The sequence below is a fragment of the Gracilinanus agilis genome, chromosome 2 (assembly GCF_016433145.1).
Source record: "Gracilinanus agilis isolate LMUSP501 chromosome 2, AgileGrace, whole genome shotgun sequence".
In the NCBI taxonomy this organism is placed as follows: Eukaryota; Metazoa; Chordata; class Mammalia; order Didelphimorphia; family Didelphidae; genus Gracilinanus; species Gracilinanus agilis.
Window position 1 is genome coordinate 33,718,785 of NC_058131.1, and position 22,300 is coordinate 33,741,084.

At 52.9% G+C, this 22,300-nt stretch overlaps 1 protein-coding gene across 1 annotated transcript in view; it reads right to left on the bottom strand.

The window, feature by feature from the left end:
• Positions 1–22,300, bottom strand: part of POLR1A (RNA polymerase I subunit A) — a 72,335-nt gene that overhangs the window by 4,795 nt on the left and 45,240 nt on the right. Inside the window, exons 20-29 of the mRNA XM_044663059.1 lie at positions 22,086–22,238; positions 21,534–21,616; positions 19,172–19,337; positions 17,781–18,002; positions 16,713–16,927; positions 13,147–13,314; positions 12,605–12,740; positions 12,030–12,187; positions 1,571–1,697; positions 1,002–1,112 (exon numbers count right to left, since the gene is read on the bottom strand). Of these exons, the coding sequence (XP_044518994.1) occupies positions 1,002–1,112; positions 1,571–1,697; positions 12,030–12,187; positions 12,605–12,740; positions 13,147–13,314; positions 16,713–16,927; positions 17,781–18,002; positions 19,172–19,337; positions 21,534–21,616; positions 22,086–22,238 (1,539 nt within the window). The remainder of the gene's footprint in view (positions 1–1,001; positions 1,113–1,570; positions 1,698–12,029; positions 12,188–12,604; positions 12,741–13,146; positions 13,315–16,712; positions 16,928–17,780; positions 18,003–19,171; positions 19,338–21,533; positions 21,617–22,085; positions 22,239–22,300) is intronic.

Sequence of the window (22,300 nt, forward strand, 5' to 3'; positions counted from 1 at the left end):
CACAGGACGGTCCCTCGAGGAGCCTCCCGGGGGCTGCTCTCTGCCGCGGCTCCTTTACCCCGAGCTCTGACGGAGCAGGGCTGCTGGGGACGCGCCCCCCGTTGGGACCCTCTGAGGCTGTGAGCGGGCCGGGGCAGGACGAGGAGACCCAGGGCGGCGGGAGCACAAGGTCGTCCTAGCACGGGGCTGGAAGGGGCTCCAGAGGCTATGCAGGGGAGGGCGGATAAGGCCCGAGTTCAAATCCCAGCTCTGCCACCTGGTCTCGAGTGGGACCTTGGACGAGTCCCATCAACAAGTGCTCATCGGGGCGGTGAGGGGGCCCAGCGGATGGAGGGAGCGCCGGGCCGGGAGGCCTCCGACACTTCCCTGTTCGCCCAGCCCTCGCCCTTGTCTTACAATTGTTACGAAGACAGAAAGGACGGGTTAAAAAGCAGCAGTTATTGGACATGATTGGGGATGTAGACTCGAAACCACCACACCAATGCAACCACCAACAATTTGGAAATTGGTCTCGATCAAGGACACATGATAAAACTAGTGGAAATGCGCATGGGTAGGGGGGGTGCGGGGGGGGGGGTTGAAGGGGAAAGGAGGAGCATGAATCATGTAACCATGTTAAAAATGAATATTAATAAATGTAAAAAAAAAAAAAGAAAAAAAAAAGCAGCAGTTATTAAGCGCCTCCTGTCTACACGGCTCTTGGGATTCAGAGAAAGCCCCGCCCCAGCCCAGCCCCCCCCCGGGGGAGCTGGCACTGAGGGCAAGCAGGGCCTCCAGGAGAAGGCAGGGCCTTGGTAGGGCCCCGAAGGAAGGGGGGCGGACAAGGGGGGAGAGCGGTCAGCAGGATGGCCAGGAGGCCGGTGTCAGGGTAACCCGGAGCACATGGGGGAAGATGTCTGCGGCAGAGGGAGGGGGCACCGGGCTCTGCAGGGCTCAGGGGGCCAGGCCAGGGAGCTGACCAACTGACCGAGGGGAGGGTCGGCCGGAGGGTCCCCCCTTACCTCTTCCTCCTGCTTCTTTTTCCACTTCTTGTCGGTAGCGTCGGCGTCTCCTTCCTCGGCATCGTCGTCGACGATGCGGCCCTCCCCGTCGTCGTCGCCCTCCCGGTCCTCCTGCGGGGGGACACGGACGCTCTGAGCCCCACGACCCCCCCACAGCTCCCTCGTTAGGGGGAACGAGAGCCGGCCGGCCGCTCTGCCCGCCGTCCGGGGAGTGGATGGCCGGCCTCTGGGGGAAAGGCTGAGCCCCGGGCGGGGTGGCCCCCTCTCTCGCCCCGTTGCAGGCACACCTGTGCCAGGTGCCGCCCGCCATCCCTCGGAATCCTCGGCGTCCCTCCCGGCCCGCCTGTCCCTGTGACCGTCCCTGGAAGGAGCCAGGCCGGGGACAGGCCAGCCTGGGCCCCGCTTGGCCTACAGCAGGCTGGCGGCTCCCTTCTCTCCTGTCTGACCTGCCCCGATTGCGGGGAGCCTCCTCAGGGGTCCCGAGTCCCCTCCTCCCCGGGCTCTGCTAAAGGCCCTCCCCGTCTGAGCCCAGCCTGGCGCCGGGGCGCTGACCCAGAGGGGGCGCTCACCCGGCTTCCCGCGGTCTCCCCGTCGCCGTCCAGGTCCTGCTGGGTGGCCCTGCGGGTGCTCACGACCTTGAAGGAGGACGCTTTGCTGCTCTTCCTCTTGATGGCCTCCAGCAACAGCTTCAGGAACCTGGGGGGGAGGGAGAGCGGCCATCTTAGGCGTGCCATTCGCTCCCAGAGCCCCCCGCTGAGCGGGGCACAAGCTGGCCCCGACCGGAGAGACCCCGCCACGGCCGACTCTCCGCAGTGCCCTCCGAGGGAGGCCCCAGACACGGGCCTCTGGTGAGGCTGAGCCCCCGAGCTCTGCCACGGCCGGGCCTGCGCCATGGGGGGGACGTCGGCCTCAGCCGGCCGCGCCCCCTCTTTGGCTCCTCGTCTTCGGCAGGCGGCAGGACTGAAGAGCGGCGGGTGGCCGGGCTCCCCGGGGCCTCCCGGCTCTGTCCGCTGAGCTGCCCCGCCGCCCCCCCAAACACGTGAGAGCCGGCCCGCGGGCTGTTGGGCCCAGACGAGGCCCCCAGAGCCAGCCGGCCTGAGAGCGGTGCTTAATTGTTAACGAGCTAATTAGCTCCTCCGCCTGGCTGCGGCCCAAGTGAGCCAGAGGAGGAGGGAAGGGCTGAAGCGGCAGCTCCGAAGGGAGCTCCGGGGGCCGCCGCGGGCCCTCCTCCGTGGGGTCTCTCCCTCCTCCCCTCGTTCCCGGCCCCCCGGCTTCTCCTAGAAAACAAGGGCCACCCGACGACGGGCCGTGGTTCATGTGCGGCCGCCCTCCGAGGATAGGGACGGGGTTCCGCGGCCCCCCGGCCCTGACCGCGTGGCCTTGGACGAGGACCTCCCCTCGGAACGTCAGTAGCTACCACAGGCCGGACCCTCCGGGCTCAAACCCCAGAGCCTCGCTCAGCGCGACGACTTCAGCCAAGTCCCCGAGTGTCCCGAAGCCTCGGTTTCCCCATCTGTAACATGGGGATGGCAATGCCTGTCGAGCGGCTCTTAGCCCTCATTTTTAGGAGGCGGAGAAGCGCCGGGCAGGAGGCTCGCCTCGCACTCATAGTTACCCGGAGGTAGGCAAGTCCCTCAGAGAAAGGAAAAGAAAGTGAGCGAGGACGAGGTGCCTACTGTGTGCAGGCACAGGGCTAAGCACTTGATTCTTGCAACAACCCCCAGAGGCAGGTGCTTATTGGCCTTGGCTTCTCTGACCCTCAGTTTCCTCATCTTAAAAATGGGCCTAGGGGGCAGCTGGGTAGTTCAGTGGATGGAGAGTTAGGCCTAGAGACAGGAAGGAGGTCCTGGGTTCAAATCTGGCCGCAGATACTTCCCAGCTGTGTGACCCTGGGCAGGTCACTTGACCTCCATGGCCCACCCTTAGCACTCTTCTGCCTCGAAGCCAATACTCAGTGCTGACTCCAAGGCAGAAGGTGAGGGTTTAAAAAAATGGGCCTAATTACAGCGTGGACCCTGAAGGGTCAGGAGGATCTGTACCCGAGCCAAGGCTGTACCTGCGATGTCAGCAGCATCCTCTCCAGCGGTGCAGGTTGGCACCTTTCTAATCTCAGCTGCTTGGAGCCTTGAGATGCCTGGCCAAGGGAGGGGGTCCCAAAGCCTCTACTGAGCTCGACCAAAGGCCGTATCAGACACATCCTTCACTAGGTCAGGGGACTGGCCTTGAATCTGGAAATTTCTCCTTTATTAATCATTGCTGGTTTTTTTAAATCAGCGAAGCAATATAAATAATTTTCAAGATGCTTTTAAAGTGAGAAGGAAATGAATCTCCTAAGGGTGAGTGATTTAAAAATATCATAAAAGTTTGCAATCGGAATAGTATGCTTATGTCAAATCAGAGCAAGGAATTTATTGGGCAACAAGGCCAATTGCTTTGATCATACAAAAGAAAAAAAAAAAAACCGGGTGCAACAGAAACAAGATGAAGCTGAGATAAAAAGGCTTGAAGAGGCAGAAGAAAAATGTTCAGCATAAACACATTTGAAAAAATGTTCAAACCCATGACTAGAGAAATGCAGATTAAAACAAGTCTGTAGTAAGCCCTCGTATCTACCAATCTGGCAAAAAAGAAATAGAAATTTAGTTAAAGTAAAAAGGATGAAACAACATTGGCCAAGGGTCCAGGAAAACAGGTTCTCAACTATGCTACCCTTCAAACCTGGCCCAGTCCTGAGAAGAGCAAACATTTTTTGTGTTTGACATCTGATCCTATTCTGCAGTTGTATTTTATAGAGCAATGGTCGGCAACCTTTTTGGCTGTGAAAGCCATAAACAACTGCAGAAGGAGGAGGATGGAGGCGGAAGGCGCTGGAATATGGGGCGGGGGCCTTCAGCCCCCCTGGGGCACATCCTGTAGGGAGGTGGAGCCATACATTACCGACCCCTGTTATAGAGCATCCTAAGCTCTTTCTTTGTCTCTGCTTGAAGAAATTCATGGTTGAGAGGCTCGGCCTTCCTCTCAAGTTAGATGCAAAAGTTTACTTTTCCTATCAATCACTTTAATTTAAGGAAAACTCTAAGCTAAGTTTAGAGGCTGAATGCTCTTATAAAATACTTGAATTCAAGGGGAACTATTATCTCAGTACCACTCGCAAATCCCTTTATATCAAGGAAATGTTAACCCTCATAACTGGCTCCAGAAAAAATCTCATGACATGTGTGTCATCTTTGAAGACCTACAAGTTGACCCGACACATTTCACAAGATATGCTGCCCTTCCTTGCCCAATTAAAAATGATCTTATCTACTTCCTAAGAGCCAGAGTCTGCTTTCCACAGCCCACCACAGATGGGTCCCTATTTCCAACTATATAACTTTCCTCACCTATCCTGTTCTGTTCTTTGGTTTGTTTGTTTTTGTTTTTGTTTTTTTAATTTTTTTAAACCCTTACCTTCCATCTTAAAGCCAATAGGTAGAAGAGAGGTAAGGGCTAGGCAATGGTGGTTAAGTGACTTGCCCAGGGTCACACAGCTGGGAAGTGTCTGAGGCCAGATTTGAACCCAGGACCTCCCTTCTCTAGGCCTGACTCTCAATTCACTGTGCTACCCAGCTGCCCTCTCTGTTCTTTGTTCTATGCTTATAAAAAGGAGCTCTGCTTTTTCCTCAGGGTTTTTTGGTTTAACAGTGGTAGACATTTAACAGGCTCATGCCCTGCTAATAAACTGCTATCTCATTCTAAGAAAACATACGTCAGTTTTTCACAACAATTAAATTTCACCACAACAGACTCCTGACTTCCTGGACAACTGCTCCACTACCCATCAGTCTTCTCATCCTGATGCCTCCTCCCCCAAAATGGGGAGCTCTTCACCAAAACCTCCACTTGAGGACCCATGCCAGCCATGGCAGTTTCTATTCCCTTTCAATCTCTGACCTTCTAAACTACTTTTCTATCTCCTAGTTTCCCCATTTGACCCTTTCAACTCCTTTTTATCTTCTCCCAGTAGAACAGAGGTTCCTTGAGGGCAGGGATTGCCCTAAGAACTGCCACTGTATTCCTAGTGCTTAGCACAAGGTCTGACACATGGCAAATGCTTAATAAATGATGTATTTCTGTATCTCACAGCCATTGAAGCTGGTCCAGTCATTCTGGAAAAGTCAAACAACAGGAATAATCAGACCAGTGCCAGCCTCTGATCTTATCCACCACAACTGAGAACAAAGCCAAAGGAAGTCACTCGAAGGAGCCCTTCATACCAAGATGTCCTTGAGACAGTGAACAACTGGAGGGTCCAAGTCTGCCAACAGCTGGAGGAGGTCTAAACGCACTGGCAGATCAATGGGCCGGGACTGACACCGTCAATGAGAACAAGAAGTGAGAAAACCACAAAGAAATAGGAGATCTATGAAAGAAGGCAAAGGAGAGAAGAGCACAATCTGGAGAAGTTGTAAGCATTGTTATTGGGGGAAATGTGCCTAGAGCTGTGATGGCGAACCTTTTAGAGATGGCGTGCCTGGCCCTGCCCCCACCCCACTAGATTGAGTGCCATGCCCCTCCCCCCCACCAAGTGCCAGTTACATCCTGCCCTCCCTCACCCTAGACAGGGGAGGAAGCACTCCCATTGGGCTGCTAGGCAGAGAGGCAGGGGAAGTGAATGGCCTCAACAAGTGTAGAGGGGGAGGAGAGTGGCTGGAGTGCTCTGCTCCCCTCCAGCTCTGCTGCCTGTGAGCTGCCCACCTTACTCCCTGTGCGTTCCCACTGGCTGCTGGGCAGAGAGGCAAGGGAGAGGGGGAGGGGAGCAGCTCCACCGAGTCCCTCTGCCTTTCTAGTAATGACCTTTGTGGGAAGGGGATGGGGAGGTACATGCCTACAGAGAGCGCTCTGCGTGCCATCTTTGGCACCTGTGCCACAGGCTCACCATCACTGGGCCTAGAGCCATGCTGGAGCATACAGCCAACAGGCCCAGAACTTACTGATAGCTGATGAATGTACATTTGTATGTCATCCCATGAGACAATTGGAATAAAAAGCTCTCTGCAAACTGCAGGACAGATAAAGGCCAAGGTTAGTGGGAGGCTGGGCCGGAGGGCCCTTCGTCACACACATGATTTGACACAGATCCGCGGGAGGCAGAGCTGGAATCTGTCCTGGGACACCAAGGCTGGCTCCTGCCAGTGAGCTGGACAAACTCACGTTCAGCATGTCTGATGTGCAAAGGTCTGTGCCAGGGATGGGAGACATGAAAAGCATGGAACTCATCACTCAGTACTCCAACTGAGCCCTTGGGGGCAAGAAGGAAAAGGCCTCCCCAAGGGGGAGAGGGAGCCGGCACAGAGGGAGCCTGAGCTACCTATATGGGGGAGAAAAGACTGAAACAACAAGAAGGAATAAAGGGGCACGAGCTCTCCCATTAAAATCCTTGGTTGGCCAAATACAGTGGACTCACCCCATGAGACCAAGCACCTGTGCAGGCCAGAGGGCCTTTGGGGGCAATCTTTATCCTCTGGGAGCACAATGGCCTGGTAGGGAAGTGGGTGGGCAGTACCAGGAAGCCAGGAGCATGTGCCATGGTACACCAGGGAATCAAAGCAATAAAAAAGTCTGTTAAATCCAATGATGCCCACAGGAGGGAGAGATCATACTCACAGGAGTGACACTGAGCTTAGCCTTGACCCTGAGCACAGGCTGGGGAGGTGGTGGTATCAGCAGTGGGCAGACAATGAGATGGATGGGCAAGCCTGGCATGCATCTGGGGAATGTCTAACAGTGCAGTTTGGAGAGCTAGAGCTACGAGGGGAATATGGGGAGGGGAGACTTCAAATGAGGTTCAGAGGGCTTGGACTACATTTCCCAGGGTACCCGGGAAGGATCTCCAAGCAGACAAATAATGGAAACTGGACTGTGACTCAGGGAGCTGCATCTGGCCATGATGTCCAGGAGAGCTGGGAGGAGGATCAATTTAGAATCTCTTGCAATGCAGGGACAGATGAGAGATCATGAGAGCCTGACCCAGAAGAGGAAGGAGAGAGTGAAAGCAACAGAGATGAGAATGGGGAGGGGTAGGTTTTGGGGGGTGGTATTAAAGGGATATCTAGTTAGAAGTGCCAGGCAGAAAGCTCAATACAGTGGTCGAGCAGGCAGTCAGTAATATGGGCCTGGAACTGGAACTCTGGGAACCATCAGCATAGAGGAGGCTGAAGTCAGATGGGGTGAAATCACCACAGCTGAAAGAACATTGGGGGGACCCCCACATTTAGGAGGCGAGGAGGCGAGGAGAAGAGGAAACAGCAAAGGAGATAGGAGCGAGAGTGGGTGGGGAGGGGGGGGCCACAGGAAAACTAGCAAAGTAGAGTCTAACAGAAGTTAAGGAAAGAAAGTTCTTCAAGAAGGGAAAAAGGTGGGGGGCACTAGCCCATCAGTTCCCAACGCTGCCCACAGGTCAGGAAGTTGAGGCCTGAAACAGCTTGTGGATTCAGTGACCAGGAGGTTGCTGGTGCTTTGAAGGGAGCAGCAATAGCAGAGGCCAGAGCCCAAGGACATCAGGAAAGAGAGTGGTTGAATGTAGGGGCCACAAAAACAGAGGCCTGCTCAAAATCCCAGGCATTGTGGATCTAGAGTGTACTGCAGAGAGAGGGGGTCATGACAGTTTTTTCAAGCTTTGGCTGAGTTCTGAAATCAGTTAGGAGTTTAGAATCTTGAAGAGAGGTAGTTGGTTTGGGAATCTCGTGGAGAGAGGGTCAGACCAGCTGAGCTGCTTCCTTGCCTATATGAAGAATTGAAATTTAGCCTAGCTTTGGAATATTTATTTAAGAATTGTTAGTTTAGATAAACCCTTTGGATCTTCATTCCCTACCTTATTTCCTACCTTCCTTCCCTTACCTTAAATGTCTATGGAGTGAATCAGGAGAGTAAATTAGAGAGTAGTTCAAATCTGTGAGGGGTTCAACTATAATTTGACAGTATTTTATCTAAAGAAATTGGTTAGTCATCATTTTATTCCCTTTAGACATCAAGAGCACCTTGAGAGCTGAGCTAAGGCAGGACCTTGCTCAGACTCCATCTCTGCATCCCTTCCCCCACCTGAGGTTTCTTTAAAAACTGTTAGGGCTTCCTCAATCCACTTTCCTGTCAAATCATCCTTAAAGACAATAAACCCTTTTGTGTTTCAACAGACCTGTTAGTTACTTTGTCAGTTAATTAGTAAGAGAGGGAAGAAGAGGGAAAGAACCAACATATACTCTGGGCTTGCAGGGAAGCCGGGTATCCATCTTGAAGGAAGGTGTAACTTCAAAACAAGTCCCTTCCTGTGAAATTAACTAAAGCCTGTAGTTAATTTCAGTTCAGTCTATTTCCCTCAGTTTGTCTTTAGTCTGAGTCCTGGTCTATAAGCCCTGCTGTCTTTGCCTGTTTAGATTAATTCCTCCTCTCCCTGAAGGAAGATCTTTGTTCCCTTCAGTGCTATACTCCTTGACTTCAGTCCCAGATTATATTCTGAATCTCCTTATTCCAGCCTACCTGTAACCCATATTACTTACCTAGCAAGTCCCTGACAACCTCCCTTCAAATTCCCTTTTACCACACACCTTTCCTCAAATTCTACCCATTACAAGAGCCAGAAGAGAATGTCAGAGTGACTGGGGCCAATCCCAGGGTCACTGCAGAAAGGAAAGCTGATAAGCACCTGGCCTGAGTGACTCACTGGGGTGTCACCAGAGCCAGAGTTCAAACACATCCTGTGACTCTAAGCTCATCCCTGCAACCTCTGTACCCTGAACTCATAAACCCATAACAACTCTTAGACAGAAGGGCAAGGACTATGCAACTGGGGTCACCACCATGCCACCCAGATTCCTCTGGAGGCTGACTAAACAATATGCCTGCTGTCTCTCTGGGTTATTATTCAAATGCACCATGCTGCAGCTGGGATGAGTAAAATACAAAGTCATTTACAAGCCAAAAAGGGCAAGTCCTAAGTGCTTGGAATGAAAGGAATTTGGATGATAGGCCTCCCTCCAAGATGGAAACCCTCAAGAGGCAAGGCTGTAATGGGAAGAGGAAGGCAGAGGAGTACAAGGAAGGGCCCCTAGTTCTGGGTCCCAAAACTGCTTCTGACAACTCTTCTCTGTACAACCCTGCCAGACAAGCTGCTTCACAACTTCCTCTGTAAAATGGGAGGGAAGGTGAGACTAGATGGCCTGAGGGCCCTTCCAGGTCTGGGTCTACAACATAAAGAACTTCAGGCTCAGCCTTGGAGTCAGGAAGAGTCCTGGAGACTGGCCTCCTTGGTGACCTTGGACAAGGCTGGGCCAATCCTGTGAGATGGTCGGTACCAGAGAAACCTCTTCTCTGTCAGAGGGGGATACCCACACCACAAGCCCCCATATGGATGACATCACGTACTCAGACTGACCTCCCTCACGCACTCCCTAAAGGTCCAGACACTGGGGATACAAAAACAAAAACAAAAAACATCCTTGCCTGCAAGGAGCTCACATGAGCAGAGAGGACATCCCTATTAGGGCCAAAATGAGGCACGGGTATGTTGGTCCAGAGTATGAAGGCCATATTAGCCTGCAGGAGCCCATCCTGACCCCTGCCACATATAACAAGAAAACACATAAATCATGCCTCATGCATGCCAAGGTCACAACAGCTGGTGCCAGACACCCTGTATGAACGTCAAATGGGAAACTGCCATTTGTCTAAGAGGGTGTGTGAGTGTGCTTTTATGGAGAGAGACAGCCAACCACAAACATAATTCCTGCCACCCAGCGACAAATTTGCCCCTGCTATTCTTCAGACAAGTTTGCTTTACTATTGTCTGCTACTATACTGGGGGAGAGGAGGGACAAAGCTGGCTCAAAACCCAGATGAGTCCAGTGCCTTGCCCACACTTGTGGATGGCTCCTGTGGAGCTGCATCTAGGGCAAAGTGACCAGAGTTTGGTCCGAAGCTAACCAAACATTTGCTCTTTCAGTCCTTCAATTTCCCTGCAAAACTGAACTTGGCATCTGGTTAGCAAGAATAAAGAGTTAAAATAGAAGTTTCTGGATGGTCTGGTTCCTCTGGTCCTCCCACCCTGGCCCCAAGCTCCCAGGGGAGCCTACTCCCTGGCAATGAATGAATTAGAAAAGGAAGCGGCAGTCACGTCTTTGGTTCCAGTAGCTGGGGATACCCAATGGAAGTCAAGGGTTCTTTTGGCTTGGAGAATTTCAAGTAGGGATGGTAGGCGGAGTCCTGAGGCACAGAATATCAGAATGCCCTTTCCAGAAGTAAAACCGATTTGATCACAGGTATGGAACTGAGCAGAGGATAATGGGCAGGGAGATGGCTAGGGAGGAGCCAGCAGAGCTGGGACAGCCCTCAGACAGGATGGAACACACATAGAGACACACAGACACCCACACACCCCAGCTCCTTGACAGCCAGGACCCATTTGCAGAGCCCTGGGGAGGGAGGAGAGCTCCTGAGCACCAGGTAAGTTGAGGCCTAGGACAGCAACTACTAGTAAGAGCTCTCCACCAATCTTTCAGTGAAACCTGAACAAACAGTGGGTCGGGGGACAGAGATGCCCAGCCAGGCTGTAAACCAGCTAGTCTAAGATCAGAATGCTGAGCAAAGCTCCTTGGCCAGAAAAAGCCTATGCTCTTTCCCCCTGGTTAGGTGTCCCATGAATGCCTATTAACAAACAGAACCGCCAAGGTCTTTCTGTAGTTTTCCTTTTAAAAACCCTTCCCTACTGTCAAGGCAAAGGAGCAACAGAGGCTGGGCAATGGGGGTTAAGGGACTTGCCTAAGTCACAACCAAGGTCCTTCTTGCTAGGAAGAGACTGCAGGGTTTCTCTCTAAAATACTGGCTTTAGGAGGCTCCCAGAGCTGGGACAGTTAAACTTGAAGAAGCCTGGGAGTCAGCATGAGGCTTGCAGCCTTCAAACATGGGAAAGGCTCTTCCCCAGACTAGTGATGACTTCTAAGCTAGCTGGTCCCAAAAGAAAGAATTTGGGAAGATGGTCAGAAACCCTAGGGAAGACAGGTGGGAGCTCCATTGGTGGCAGCACTTAATAACAGGTGTCTACGATTTGGGAAAAAGACTAAAGAAAGTATTCTAGTATTCTACTTTGATGGTGTCATTTCACAGATCCCTCTGCCATTTCACCCCAGGACCTGAGAGATCACTGAATCTAATCCCTTCCTCCTGCTCATTTTATAGAGAAGGAAGCAGGGATCCAGGGAGGGGGGAGGTGGCCTCCCCAAGGTCACATAGGTAGTAATTGAGGAAGGACTTCCCCTCAGACTTCTGCTTCTGCTCATCCATCCGTCCTGGCACTGAGAGGGGCATCAGGGGATAAGCTGGAGAGCTCTGGATCCCTATAGGCTAAGGAGCCGAGTTTGGATCCTGGATCCATGCACTTCCTGCTCTGGGATCGTGGATGGATCAGTTATCCTTCCCACTCCCACTCTGAGGTTATCTTATATATTCACTCTTTTTTTTTTTTTTTTTTTTTAAGGCAATGGGGGTCAAGTGACTTGCCCAGGGTCACACAGCTGGGAAGTGTCTGAGGTCAAATTTGAACCTAGGACCTCTGGTCTCTAGGCCTGGCTCTCAATCCACTGAGCTACCCAACTGCCCTCTACATTCACTCTTTTACCTTTCTTTGCACCCTTAGTGCTAATAGTTTCTTCATCTGTAAAATGTAAGTAACCACATTTGCATTATCTCCCTCACAGAGTTGTTTTTTAGAGAAGTGGTTTACAGGGAGCATCTAAGGTGGCTCTGTGATAGAGAGCCAGACCCAGACACAGGAGGTCCTGGGTTCAAATATGACCTCAAATACTTCCTAGTTGTGTGACCCTGGGCATGTCACTTAACTTCCATCGCCCAGTCCTTACTGCTCTTCTGCCTTAGAACCAATACACAGTACTGATTCTAAGACAGAAAGTAAGGATCTTAAAAAAAAAAAAAAGTAGTTTGTAAACCATCCAAGCCCTATAAGTGTAGAAGAAAAGCAAAAGCAGCTAGAAATCTGACCTTGTTTCAATGAAATGCAGAATGTCCTCAGGCCGCAGGCATTTCTCCTGCTGGTAGTACTTGTAGGGGAGGAAATTGAAGCGGATACAGTAAACCCGGTACTTGTCTTTCTTCTCTTCCATGCGGAAGGACTCCTGGACGTCAACTTTCTGCAACACCTGCAACCACATCACAGGAACAATATGTGTCGGCCCAAGCCTTGGCAGAATCCATGAGGGAATGTGGTTAGAGGGCCATGTGGGCATCCTCTGGCACAGGGCCAAAACTAACCCAAGCTCAACAACACAAGAAGTCTCCACCTCAACTGTGCAGAAGCAGAGTAAGAAAGGGAGACCCTCTGGGAAGCAGAATGGGAGAGGGTTGTTAGCTGGACCTTCCCTGAGCACCTGTCCCTCTCCCCAGGCCTTCCTGACTCTGAAGCCAGCTCTCTAGCAGCTAGGCCCCCTATCACCAGTACTTAAGAAACTGATTCACACCCCACCAGCCTGGCTCTGAGAAGCGTGTCTCACTGTGAAAGCCATGGCCAAGGCATAGTAAATCTGTCTGGGTTTCCTCCCTAACCCTCCAGGAGGTACCTCGCCTAAGCACACTCTGGTCAGCTGCTTTTTCAGGCTCTTGACCCTCTTCAAGGCCTTCTTGGTATTGAGCACAGGCACACTCATCATAGGGGTCTTGATGTTCGAGCTGGCCACCATAAGGATCTCCCTCAATCTGAAAGAGAGGGTAAGGGTGAGGGCTGAGCACCCCGGGGACACTGAGAGGACTCAGGGCATCACTTCTGGAGAGTGTTGGGGGAGGCAGCAAAGGCAATAGATGGCACATAGACTCCAAAAACCATGAGGGTTGCATGGGTGATTACCTGGGTCCTGCAGGAGCCCACCTAGGACTACTTCCCAAAGAATCCAACTGAAGACCAAGGCCATGGCTGGCTGCACAAGGAGTCTGCTCATCCAGAGCCCCAAACCTGGGTTGTCCCAAACCACCTCAGGGCGGAAGGGGTCGGAGGACACTGCTCCTTCTCTGACTCAAGTTCCAGAGGGTTGGGGGCCTCAGCAGGACCAAAGTCCCCTCCCCTCCAGATTTCTTACATTCTCTTTGCTAAATGCCCCTCTCCTACCTTGGAATCCCCAGTGTGACATTCATCTCTCCTCTACCAGCAAAGTGAAAAGTGTTCAGGGTCATCTGTGTGGAAGGTTCCCCGATGCTCTGAGCAGCCAGGAGGCCGACTGCTTCCCCAGGGTCACATAGGGCCCGCTGCCACTTGAGATGGAGCAATGTCCTCAACCTGGAGCAAAGGTAGCAAAGGTAGTACAGGCAGTGAGAAGACAGAGACCAGAACCCCCTTAGGTGCTGAAAGCAGCCCCTGATACCCAAAATGAAGTCTTTCCCTCTACTGCCCTGTGGCAATGAATTGAATCTTTTGTTTCCTTAGTAATCACAATTCCAACAAATTCTCCATCCCTGGAATCCTCAAAGACACCAGATGCCAGTGCTGGAGCCTTACTTTCAAATCCCTCATTTCTGGGGAACAAAAAGGGAGGGAGTGGAAAGGGAAGTAAACTAAGGGAGGGGATAAGGGGGACTGACTTAAAACAAACCACTGGCTTAAAAGGGAATAGCATAAGAAGAAGGGGCAGAACTAAGAGAGAATATCAAAATGTTGGGGAACACACAGCTGATAATTATAACTCTGAATGTGAATGGGATGAACTCGCCCATAAAACAGAAGCAAACAGCAGAGTAGATTAGAAACCAAAATCCTACCATATATTGTCTACAAGAAACACACATGAGGTGGGTGGACATACACAGGTTTAAAGTCAAAGGCTAGAGCAAAATCTATTGGGCTTCAACGGAGAAAAAGAAGGGAGGAGTAGTCATTATGATATCTGACAAAGCCATAGTAAAAATAGATCTAATCAAATCCCTCATTTGCTTCAAAGCTTAACTTAAGTACTCCTTACCTACTTCTACATAAGGCCTTTCCCGACCTTCCCCAATTCAGCTGCTAGGGCTCCCCTACCTGAAATACCCTCTCTTTCTATATCTGCTTATAAAAGTATATGTTACAGATAACTAGGTGGATAAGAGAGCCAGGCCTGGAGATCCTGGGTTCAAATCTGACCTTGGACATTTCCTCGCTGTGTGACCCTGGACAAGTCACTTAAATCCAACTGTCTAGCCCTTATTGCTCTTTTATCTTGGAATCAATACTTAATATGGATTCTAAAGCAGAAGGTATGAGTTTAACAAAAAAGAATATGTCTCCCCTGGTAAGAATATGAGATCCCTGAGGGTGGGGATTAGTTCATTTGGAGCCTGGCACATATAGGAGCCATTTAATCACCTTGAAAATACTATAAATCTCACTGAGCCATGTGTATTTCACCTAATCCTAACTGTAAGCCACTTGGGAGAGGATAGCAATATCTACCCTTCCTGGACCACTTGGTCTATCACCAAGGCTCAGGAATCAAAATATAGCATCCCAACTCTACTCATCTGGACTCTCCTCAATCAGGATGCAGGAAAATTTGGGCAAGAGCTGCACTCAAGCCTGCCCCTGTCCTTGCCATGAAAAGTTGGCTAAATGAATTCGAAGTAAGACAAAGCCAGTCTGGCCGAGAACCTGAGAAGTATTCACTATGCATATTAGTGTAATCACATACACTCTTAACCATTAAAGACAGCCTTCTGAAGATGTCAACTAGGCAACACCTTGTCTAATTAGTTTCAGAGAACTAGCATTCAGAAAATACAAAAAGAACTTTTTTTTAACTCCTTTATAACCCCAAGTTTTTCCTAAATCAGATTAGCTTTGTGCCCAATTGGCTAAAATAATAGGTCAGGAGGCATTATGAATCCCCCCGAGAGATGAAACCTGAGTTGGCACTTCCTGTACCAAGGGCATTTGAGGGGTTTAATCCTGAAGGATTTCTCTGCTTTGAAAAGAGCTGGCTCCAGGGCTCACTGGAGAAGGCAGCTAATGGATTCTTTAGTGAGCCAGCCGTCTCAGCCGAGTTTCCAGGAAATGAGCTAGCTGCAAACTGAACTGCCCTGCTCCCTCTGGGGGAAATGAAGGAGCCGGGTGAAAAGGCCATTAACTGCTCCATTTGGTCCTCCAGCACCAGAGCTGGGGGATGAGGGGAGAATGAAAGATTCCCAGGGAAAGAGGGAGGGAGGAAGGGCTACTGGCTTCCTGTGGTCAAAGAGGGAGGACCTGACTTGGCTGATGAACGCTGGCAGCTGAGTCCTAGAAACCAGTGCTCTTTGGGATGCTGGCTATCATCCTGGCCAGGCCTAGAAAAGGACAGACGCTGGACAGATGGTAACTGTCTTTGTTCTCTTGGGCCGCTTGCCTGGCTTTATTCCCCACTTCTTGGTGCCCCTACCTGTCCCCCATGACCCTGTACTGGATTTGGATGGGCCATCTCCTCTTCCTCCTTCTCTCTGCTGCCACCACCCCCTCTCCAGAGCTTTTCTTACACCCACTCCAGGAAAAGGTGGACTTGCCAAATCCCAGATGGCTCAGCTCTACTCTAAGCATGCAGACTCCAAGTCAATAAGCTACATCAGCTGTCTCACACCATAACAGGCACCCTGGAAAGCCAGCTAGGCAGAGTCTAGTGAGCTTGGGTTTGGGAATCAGAGGACCCTGGCTTCACTCCATGGTTTGCCACATACTACCAAAGGCAAGTCCCTTCACCTGGCTGAGCCGCCATTCCTCATCTATAAAAGGATTCAACGACCTCTAAGGCCATTTCCATGATGCTATGACCCCAGAATTGAATGTTCCTGTAGGATGAGCCTCCTGAGGGGTCAATGTCTGTAACAAGGCTATCTTTCTGGGCTGTTTTATGAAGGACGCATCCTTCATAAAACTAGCTAGAGCTGACTTCAGAATAAGGAATGCCCAGGGTCAAGCCCTGCATGACCATTCTAACTGTCATGCCCCATCGGCTCCATCAGCCCATGAGTCACAGAGCAGATGCCAGTAGTCCACATTGGTAGAGGGAGCAACCTCACATGAATGCAATCAGAGAACTGGTCCAAAAAGAAATGGTCAACTAGGAAGACACTGCATCACCATCTTCTCTCTATTCTTCAGTGCCTAAATGAAGAGAAGCCTGGAAATGCCCCTTGGCCACATCATGCCTGTGCCAAGTTCCACTTTGCTTTGCTTTTCCCATCCTACCATCATCCTGTTGGCTTTCTGAAGCTTCTCCCAATTCTCCATGCCCACTATTAGCTGCAAGGCACCAAACACTGGGCCCGTGTCTAGAGGAAGGATTGGCTGGTGATGAACATCCTGATGACTGAGTTCCTTCAAGTTCTTACTTGTCCAGAGAGGTGAGCCAGGTCACCAAGGCAGCCTGTGGCTGGCTGGGATTTGACCTGCAGGTCTGGCTCTACATTCCTGACCACATCCCAGGCCTGGCCACTTCAGTTTCTTAAACTGCAGTGGGGACTGTGCTAGCCCCCAGTCAGCCCCATCCACTCCAGTCACAGATCTCTGTCCACTGCTTTCTGGTCTGGATCTCTGACCCCAGAGAGCTGTCATAGAGGCCACCAGCTTCTTCTGAGACGGAGACCAGCTCCCTGAACCTTCTCCAGGCCTTCATCGATCCCCCATCATACATCCTCTCTCTCCCTACACTCACAGATCCACTCTCAAATTCTTACCTGTCAAGAGAAAGTTCTGATTTTTCATAACTCCTCTCGGCCTGAGCTGCCCATTCTTGGGCATAAGCATCAACCTGGCTTTCAAATGTTTCTGATACAGAAGCAAAGTGGATATCTGGACGCCAGACGCCCAGGCTGGGATCCGGGCAAGGCAGGGCTCTCTTCAGATATTTCCTCTGGCTCTTCTCATCTAAATCATACCACATCTTTAAAATCTGGAACAAAAGAGACAATAAAGCCACCATCCAAACAGCAACCCCCAGAGTCCACCGCTTCAAGACTCCAAGGTCCATCTCCACATCCCTATCCTAGAAGCACCAGGGAAGGATTGCCCAGTCATTTTTCACTTCTCTGCAATAGAGGAAAAGGCTGTGCATGTGGCAGGGCAAGGCCCAAACATGACGCTACCTCTCACTTAGTTACTGTGTGATGGGGGCAAATTACACCAGCCTTCTGGACCATAAGTCCTCCACTGGAAAAATCCTACCCACCCTTGCTTTCTTTAGGGGTGCTGTGAATGACCCCAAAGGTGAGGGGTGGGAAGAGCCTTGGAGGCCAGGCAGGCCTCTTACCAGAACCACAATCCCCACTACCACAAGAACCCAGATGTATGTGTGAGTGTGTGTGTGCACATGGGAGAAGAACATGTTCCTGGGGCAGCCCATCTCATCTCTACAAAGTTCTGTCCCCCCAGCAAGCTTTCCCTTGCAGTGGGTGAACAGCAAATGCTGAAGCGCGCTGTGACTGAAAAACACCATAGAAACATCGACTTCTATTAGAGTGGTTTGTCCTGTTAGAGTTCAGCCCAATAGCATGGGTGTCTTTTACACATGGGCAGCAGGGTGCTATGGTGGGAAGGAGGGCTCGCAGCCTAGCTCTGGCACTTAGTGCTGGGGTATCTGCCCTGGTCCTCAGTTTCCTCATCTGTGGGGGGATGGAGAATTGGGGTGGGGAGAAGGTTGAACTAGATGGCCTCAGGTCCCTTTCAGCTCTAGAGCTGGCCTGCCCAGGGGGTGCTGTGTCCAAGGACCCCTGAGGCTCCCTGGGGGCCGGGGGAAGTCTGTTTACCTGTTGGGCTCTGGGGTCCCGGCCATTCTGGTTCTCTCCAGTGAGGTTCAGGGCCCGGACGGCTGCCTGAACTTTCTGGGAATAGCTCAGGAAGGCCCCCTGTCTGGGGCAGGTGGAAGGATGCTTGGCATGCCACTTTCTGAGGGCTTTGAAATGCCGGCGGGCCTGCGTGGGGTCCATTTTGGCTAAGACTTCATCCAAATGTTTTGATTTCCTTATTGCCTGGAAAAACAGGCCCAAGGAACCAAAAGTGAGTGAGAGCCCCTGGGTCACCACTAGTGATGCTCAGGTCTTTGGGCCTCTGTCTCCTATTGGGTCATAGAATGGAAGCTGGCTCTGGACCCAGACCTGAATTTGAATCTCAGCTCTGCTGCTGCTGATGTGTGAACACAGAGACTGCTGGGTCTGGGGTCAGAGGACAAGGGTTCAGGTCCCACCTCTGACACATCCGGGATGGGCCTGATCTCCCCTATCAGTCAGCTCTGTGAAACCAGTTCAGAAAGGTACTTGGGGGTCTGTGGCCCTCACAGTCCTGCCCCAGCACTTGGGACATTTGGCTCCTCTTCCAGAGGATCACAGGCTACTAGTGGGACGGCCGTGGCCCTGCCTGTTGCCCAAACTGGAGCAGAGAGGTGGGCAGGCCCAGCCACTAGGAAGGGACAAGAAGGCACAGATGTCCTTCCTGGAATAGCAAGGGGCAGGCAGTCCCTCAGATAGGCACGGCCCTTCCTTACTTTCAGGCTGCAGGACTATCTGGGGGGAGAAGCCACCAGCCAAGTCATTAGCCCCAGCCCTCCTGTGAACCAGGGAGCCTCGGCCTCAGAACTCAGCTCTGCTGCCTTTCACACGAGGCTGAGCTTGGGGCCTGGAGCCCAAGGGCTGTGTCTGAACCTTGCCTCCAGCCAAGGGGCATTTATGAAGCTCCTCCTATGGGCCAGGCACTGGACTGAAGACTTCTGAACGATTAAATGAGGGTCCTCACAACCACCCTGGGAGGTAGGGGCTGTCATGATCCCCATTTTCCCGTTGAAGAGACAGCAATAAGGAAGTGGTGAGGACACTGGGAGACCCATGAGCAACTGGAGCAAATGTGGTTGAGTGACTTGTCCAGGCTCACCCAGTTAAGAAGTGCCTCAGGTCAGATTTGAACTTGGCGTCCTGGTTATCCTACATATTTATATCCATGAGCTATATGCCAGGTGACATTGCCCAAAGCCCATAAGCTACACACAGTGTAAATAACTGAAAGCCCGAGGGCTGTAGCCATGGGCAGCCTCTGGTGCTGCCAGCCTGGCTCGCCTCGGAGGGTCTCCCCAGGCCCGGGGCGTCCGGCCGGCCTTCCCCCTCAGAGGCCCCCGGCTCCCGCCCGCTCCCCCCTACCTCCCCCCTACCTCGTAGTTACTGAGGAGGAAAGGGAACTGCTTGGGCTGCAGGAACTGGGTCTTCGGGATATCCAGCCCATCCTCCCCATACAGGAACTGGACCACGCTGCCGTCGCTGTCCCGCACCGTGAGGTCGTACTGAACCACGAGGCCTTCCAGATGCTTAATGATACACCTGTGAAGGGAGACGGCTCAGGCCCGGGCCGGGAGGAGGCGGGCCCACGGCCAGGGCAGAGAAGGTAAGCAGGGGGAGGGGGGAAGGAAAGGGGGGCGAAGCAGGCCTATCTCGAGGGAGCGGCCCGGCGGTGATCAGGCTGGCTATTAATAATGCAGTGAAATGGCGGAGGAGATCGTTCAGAAAAACCGGGGATGACTTGTACGAAGGGAAGCCGCGCAGGATTCATAATACACATACAAACAGATACTGAATGTATAAGTTATGTGTGAGACAAAGTGTGAATATGTAACTTATTCATGTACTGCATTTCTAAAATAAAGCAATATTGTAAAGACAAACAACTAGGAAGAAGGGAGGGATTCTGATCCACACAATGACAGGCCCGAGGCCCAAGGCAACAAGGGACTCCCCGCCAGCCTCCCTACCCGAAGATCAGGCCCCACTTGGGGGGCGGCTGTTTTGCCTGACAAAAATTCGTCCTTGGAACAAGACTTGCTCTTTACTTCTTTCTCAGTTGGGGGAGGGAGAGAAGAGGCCAAATCTTTGTTGATTAAAGAACATTCTCATTTGAGGCCCAAACCTGTCCCCAGAGGAGGGCAGCAGGGCCACAGAGCCAAGGGCCAAGGGGCCAGCTGCTGAGGAAGCTCCCGCTGCCGCATCCTCCTCCAGGGACCGATGTTCTCTGCATCGAGCAGGGGCTCGGGGCAAGGCAGGCCTGTCTTCCCCAGGCTGGCTCCTATGAGCCGTCTTGGGCCTACCAGGAATTCACATTTGAAGGGAAAGCAGGCCAAAGCTCCAATGCCGGATACAGAGGCTTTTTCCCAGCCTGGTTTGCTGCCTGCCCTCTTAAGCTCTCCACCCTGGGAGCCGGGTTATCGGCGTCCCCTCTGGTTCCCCAAATCCTCCTGTGGATGCCATCTGCGGCCTGCTCTTCTGCCAATTCAAGTCCTGAATTCTCTGCCTTTTGGGGCTCTGCCATTCTCTCCCCTGAAGATCTCTTATAACTCCCTGTCACACACTAACGGCCGGTCACACCCATTTTACAGAGGAAGATCAGGCTCGTGTTGACCCAACCAGGATGAAGGAGAACCAGGCCCGAGCCCAGCTCCTTGTCAAGGCAGCTTCACTGCACCAAATTATGTGGGCAACAACCTCCTGCCCACTTCTATGTGGCTGCCCTCCCGTCCCCTGAGTTTGAGGACTCCGCAGAGGGAACAGGTCCCCCGCGAGGCCTGGCTCTCCAGCAGCCTCAGCTCCCGCCTCTCCCGACAGCCCACAGGTTCAGGGAGGCTAAAGCCAGAGGCCGTGAGGCCGGCCTCTAGCAGCAGGAGGGGCTCAGGGGAGCGACCGTTTCCTCTCCTTGTTTTACAGGCTCCCCGGAAGGCCTGGACTTCACCTAAAGAGCGGCGAAGCTGGAGGCAGCAACGGGGCACCTTGTCACCGCGTGGCTCCGAGGGGAAGCCGGTGCTGTGGGTTCTGGGAAATGGTGTCTCCTCCCAGGAGGCAGCCCCGACCCCCACTCAGACAAGAGCGCAGGAGCGCTGAGAGGAGGCCTCGGCCTCTACGTCCGGGCCTGCTCGTGTGGCTTCAATACTGCGGCTCTCTGTAGGCCCGGCCTGGCCATAAGCCTCCTGTTTCCCGCTTCCGTGCACTGGCGCAACCTTTAAAGGGTTCGGGAGGACAGGCTACAGACGGTCTAACTTTCGAGCCTACAAAGCTGACAATCTTCTGGACAAGTCTGGGAGGGAGGGAGGGAGCCTCGGCCTTACCATCATCATTTTTTAGGCCTCCTCTTTGATTTAGAATCCATACTGTACATTGTTCCAGGGCAGAAGAGTGTAAGGGCGAGGCGTGCCCAACGAGGAAGTGTCTGAGGCCAGATCTGAACCCAGGACCTCCCGTCTCCAGGCCCGGCTCCCTGTGCATTGAGCCACCTGGCTGCCCTGAAGCCTCGGTATTATCACCCCCATTTCAAAGCTGCAGAACCCAGGCTAAGAGTTGGGGATTTGCCCATCTTCAGACAGCCAGAGCAGCTGGATGGTCACGGAGACCCATTTCCCGCTCTGAAACGAGGGGGTTCTAGTCCCTGAGCACGACCGGGCCTCTCCTGACGCCCCATCCGGGGATCTTCCCAAAGTGGGGGCCAGTGTGAGCCTTCCTTCGGAGGCAGAGAGGGGGCCCCACTGCTCTTACCTCTGGAGATAGCCCGATCGGCTTGTCTTGACAGCCGTATCCACCAGGCCTTCCCTCCCTGCCATGCAGTGGAAGAAGAACTCCTGAGGGAAGAGAGACGCCAGGTGTGAGTGCGGCGGGCCAGCCGGGCCGGATCCTTCCCTGGCCTCCAGCCGGGCCCGCTCTCTCCGTGGCCGGCCTGTGGGCACGGGGTCCTCGGCCCCCACGGATCCCAGGGGATCGCTCCAGATGAGCGCGACTAAGTGGCGGCACCATGTCCAGGAGGGTGAGGACAGAAAGCCCCCTCCCAGCCTTCATGGTGGGCCGGGCCACAGAGCTCCTCTTCCTCTTCCGTGTGGCCGTCCCAGGCCTGCCTCCTCCAGCAACGCTGACCGTCACCTCGTGTCCTCAGACAGCGCCACAATGGCGCGCAGCCAAGCGCCCCGAGCGGCCTCTCATCCCTGCCTCGGTGCCAGACCTCAGTGGGCCCCCCGCTCCCCCTCAGGAGCTTCTCAGCACCCCCAGATCTCCCCCCTTCCCAAAGAGCTGGCAGGAGTCCCCGAAGGCACGTACAGGAGGCCGGATGCCCGTGAGGAACCTGCCGGTGACGAAGCCTCCAGACCGCGGGGTGACCTCGTAGGGCTCGAAGCAGGGCAGCGACTTCCCAGAGGGCATCAGTGGTGGCCTTCGGCCCTCCAGCTCGATCTGGCCGAGCAGACAGGAGATCTGGGGACAGACGAAGCGGGGAGCCGGCGTGTAATCTCTGCCAGCAGGAGGCCGGGCCCCCC